At 50.4% G+C, this 4,744-nt stretch overlaps 1 protein-coding gene across 1 annotated transcript; it reads right to left on the reverse strand.

Annotated features, from left to right (window-relative positions):
- Window positions 1–1,056: 1,056 nt before the first annotated feature.
- On the reverse strand, window positions 1,057–4,124 carry LOC104161559 (procollagen galactosyltransferase 2-like; the record flags this gene model as incomplete). The annotated part of the gene is made up of 4 exons (XM_009700044.1): window positions 1,057–1,458; window positions 1,916–2,122; window positions 2,645–2,772; window positions 3,992–4,124. Coding segments are annotated over 4 exons (745 nt in total), but the record flags the coding sequence as incomplete, so codon positions are not given.
- Window positions 4,125–4,744: the final 620 nt, after the last annotated feature.

Raw genomic sequence — 4,744 nt, forward strand, 5'->3', positions numbered from 1 at the left:
CCCACCCTCTGAGAAACATTTTAAAATAAAAAAACAAACCCAAACACCATACTCTGCGGACCTGTTAGCCAACAGCAAGTACATCAGAACTCATCCAAAAAAAAAAAGTTTGCTCCTCACATGAAAAAAAAAAAAAAATAAAAAAAAAATAAATCAAGGCAAGTTGCCTTTCCGTCCCGTAACGTGCAATTCTACCAAGGCTGTCGAGAACAGTACAGACGACAACACTAACATTTCTGTAGGTTCTTTTGTTTCTATAAGGATAGGGTCAAGCAGTTCGGAACCAAACTTTTTAAATTTTAAGTTCCTGGAAGTCCTAAACTTGGGTTTAGGGCCTAATTAAGCAGGCCTGCCAAGAGGTTGTGGGGCTTTGTTTTCCTGAAGGAATAAATTGAGGCAGGGGATGAAACGGGCCATGCCATGGACTAACTCCGCCTGTGCTCCTTCCAGGCGGTGCAGTGAGAAATAAAACCAGCCATCGCCACTTTCGCTGCTACCTTCTGAGATTTTAGACACGCCAAGACATCAGTTCTGGCTCGGGAGGCCCGTTTAGATGGGATCTCGCAGGTTTTGAAATTTGCAGAGGGGAAGCCAGCAACAGTTTTCTACAGAAGTGTGACGAAGGAGAAGACCCGACAGAGGAGCGCTGCTCCAGCGCGCTCAACATTGTTGGAAACCATCTCGATTCTGACAGCGATCCCTTTGAAAAACAAACCCAAATAACCCAAACGCTTGCCTGCGGTTTCTCTCGGTGAACAGGGTTATAAAAGCCTACAAACCTACAAGGAGTTAACAGTTACACGGCAGCCCAGCTACAGCTATCCAGAAAGGTATTAACACTTGTACACCTCTATATATTAATCTTTATAAATACAGTGTTCTACAACGAGGAACTGTAGAAAGACGTCATTCAAGGTTGGTTTTTTCCCAAAAGCTCGCGAGGGCCTTCGTTCAGATCTCTGCCTTTTTTCTGCCGGCCTGGAACGCTTGCTCTTTTGCCTCCTTCATCTCCCACCCAGTCCTACGCGGCTCGGTTAGCCGGCGGGTCCAACCACCGCGCTTTGCCATCCGAAGCCGTGGGAAGGAGACCGCATGAAGAGCTGCTCTACAACTTTCAAGGGTGAAAAGCCGAAGTGTGAGGCAGGTCCAGCTGTCAAGAGAGTCCCAGGGGAAGCGGGCAGTCATAGCTCGTCCCTGGAGGACGGTGCATTGAGAGACGACTGGGAGGGCAGGGCATCCTTGTTCTGGGCGTCGCTGTGGATCTTGCCCTGCTGCCGGGATTTCCAGGAGTGTGTTCTGTCCCAGTCCGTCGACACGGTCTCGTTATCCCAGATTGTAGAGGTCTCTGTGTCGCTGAGGTAGCCTGGCTGCCCTGTGTAGTGGGTGGGGTAAACGAGCAGGGGTTCTGCTGAAAAGGCTTTCAAGTCTCTGGACTCGTAGTACTCCATGTACTTTGCTCTGAAGAGAAGAGAAAGATCATCAGGAACAGAGCGAACGTTCATCAGCGTCACTGCTTACAACCGAGAGACACAAGCCAACCCACTGAGCAAACCGGTCCCAGGGAGCGGAGGTAGTTGCTGGGGTGGAGACTCTGACCCTACAGCCAGACCCACGTGCCCTACAACCACACACATCCTACACAGCCAAAGCCTCCGGTACCTGAGACAGCCAAAGGTCTCCAACCCAGCCCACAAGCCCTGCACCAGGTAGGGACTGTAACCCCGCTGCAGCGGGGCTGTCACCTCCTCCGACCTGTGACAGGAGCTCTGCCGCAGACAATCAAAAACCACGAGGAGCAGCCCCGTCCCCCCACCAACCGGGCAACAGAAGTGAGACACCCCAACGTCACCCGCCTTCAGATCATCCGGCAAGACCCAGCTCACGTCAACCCGAGTAACGCAGGTGTCCTACTTACACAGGGTGCTTGTTGTACATGACCGGCAGGAATTCATCTACAGGCAGCATCTTGCCAAAAGGCTCTGCTCCGATGAGTTTCTGAGCCCCTTGGAAAGAGATTGCGTAGCCCAGGGTCCAGTACGAGTAATCAGCTTCCACCAGGTTCATGACATTGGGAACTGCTTTCTCAGGCTCCTGCACTTGCATCCTTTTCCGGCCAATGTAGCTTAAAAGGTGAAAAGACCAAGGAAATTGGAACCAAACCAAAATCCACAGCAATTAGGACCACAAGACCCAGTGTTCACGTCGACCAGGGAAGGGCAAAGGGTGGATCCAAGTAGTAATCCCTGACCAGGCTCCCAGATTTCTACCCTGCACCACTCCCAGACATCCACGTCTTAACCCAGTGGGTGGTATAGCTGTGAAAGACTTTAGAAGGGAGCTAAGATGACACGGTCCAAGCCTCGGGACTGAGCTGTGTCAGTTCCTTTGTCACAGCAGCACCTCCAGACACGGCTGAGATCACCCAGCGCCGCCCACGAAGGGCAGGAACGGTACCCAGTGGGCACCCCAGCGTCAGCCTGCCCCCGAAGGCAGATCTGTCCTGATGGAAAGAGCCACCGAGAAGCCTCTGCCACCTTCCCCTGCACTTCAGCATTAACCTGCATCTCTGTCACGACACAGCCGGCGCTGCTGACCTCCCCTGCATGCCCAGGAGCTGCCGGGTGGCTGAGGACCAGTTACTTACATAAGCTCCCACTCTAGCTGGGCTTCTTCAATGTCATCCATCAGCTTCATGAGCTTCCTTTTAAACTGATGTTCAAAGCGCACGTCGTCCTCAATAACGAGTGTCTTCTCCAGCTCTCTGTTCACTACCTGAAACAAGAGGGTTCAGAAGTGGTCGCAGTGGCCGCTCCCTGCACCCTGAAATTGTTGGGGTCATCCAGACTTGGCACTGCCTTCTAGACCACGCAGGTAAGGAGGCTGGAGAATCACTCCCAGATTCACAGTTCAGCTGGGAGAGACGGCAAGAGCCCGTCCTAAAAATACGCTGTGGCTGAGCATCTGCAACCTAGAAAAACCCTCCATCTGATGTTGCACTATCTAGAACCCACAAGCTACCATCTAGCACGACCACAGCAACCACCACCTCAGAGGAACGTGCAGCAGACTGATGCAAAAGCCACTGTTCAGAAAAACCTCTTTGTTGGAACTTTCTTCCAACAACCTGGGACAACCTAGCATATCCAAAGTCTGGCCCTGACGACTTAGAGAACGCACACGCAAAGGCAGCCTGCGTGTAGGTTCCCATGCTATCATTCGACCGCTGGCGATTTAGAAGCCTTAATCCCGAAAGCATAGCCTGCCTTCCCCGTCCTCAGGTCATTCCTGCCAGTCCCGGGCTGTCTGGATCAGTGCCCTGCCCCGCCAAGAGGTGCTGCAACACCTCTGAAGGCAGAGAGACGTCTGCACTTAGGTAACCACCGCCATCGCCCCGTCTTCTTTTAGTAGCGAGTCTTTCTCCCTGCCTCCTCCACACCTTACTTGAAATAATCCCTCCTGGTGATGTCGAGCTGTGTAACTCCAGCATTTCTGACCAGCACGGCCCAGATCCTCTCAAGTGTCACTCCCCAGGTGACCAGGGACAGATGGAAGCTACAGCTTTTACCACGAGATCTCTTAGCTCAGGTAGCAGAGGTCTCTGCTGTTAAGAATATTTACGATACGCCAACTCAAAAAAGCCAGTCCAGTAGAGTCACTGGAACTCGCTTCAGTCCAGCTGCAGAACAAGGGAAAAAAAGCAGGAGCTTTTTTCAAACGCCATTTGTCCTTCAAAACCTTCTTGTCTTTCTCCTAAGCAAACTTGCTCCGAGCAGGCTAGTGGATGGTTTGCAAAAACACTCATGAAAACGTTCTGATAAAAATCGCTCAGAGCTGTCGGCAAGTGGAAAGCAGAGATGAGAAAGCTAAACATCGCCTTCAGACCAAGGAAAACAGCTTCGTCCTGCACTTCCAGAAACTTGCGCTGTATTTGATGCTCTGCTGCGCACAGCACCCTCCTGCAGGAACCCCGAAGCACCCACAAACTCCTCACCTCCTTCCAGATGTAATAGTGACTAAGGAAGCAGCCGATCTCTCCCCTGGTTAATGGCCTGGAAGAGTACGGGTCCCGGTATCCTGGAAGCATATCGATGCTGAGAGCTTTGAGCTGACTTGTGTTCAGTGCTCTGAGAAAGAGAGAAAGAATATCTATCACCATTTTTAAAAAAAAAAAAAAAAAAAAACACAAAACAAACCAACCAAATAGTAAATTCAGGTCAAGACACAGACGCAACATGGGAAATGCTGCTGATGAGCAGAGAAAAGCTGTATCTCAAGAAATTCCTGCACTCGTTTCGCTCAAAAACTCGGAATAAAATGAACTTCTTGATTTACAGTTTTAAACCAAGCTGACAAATCATATCCTTAACTCTGCCAACGACTGCTTGTGGGACCATCAACTTGTCAGGTGCTTGGCTCAGATTATTTTTCTAAGAGGCCTTGATGGGTACCCAAGGCTCAAAGATCACTAGATGGCATGTGGGCTCCTATCGCTCCGAGGCCTTTTTGAAACAACTCCCAGAACAAAAATTTCTGCCTTGATTTCTCGTTATAAAAAGTCTTAACACACCTTAGAGTAAGCTTGGAAAGGGCTGTGTCAGGGTTAACACCGCAGCACAACAGCTTTGTAGCACTAGGATGGACAATCTTCCCAGGAGAAAAGGGCTCTAAAACACTTTCACTCCTTTTAACTGTGGGCAAGTGTTACAGTTCACAGAAACCATAGAATCATTTGGGCTGGAAGGGA

This window comes from Cariama cristata, unplaced genomic scaffold, assembly GCF_000690535.1.
Source record: "Cariama cristata isolate BGI_N322 unplaced genomic scaffold, ASM69053v1 scaffold20875, whole genome shotgun sequence".
NCBI classification, from domain to species: Eukaryota; Metazoa; Chordata; class Aves; order Cariamiformes; family Cariamidae; genus Cariama; species Cariama cristata.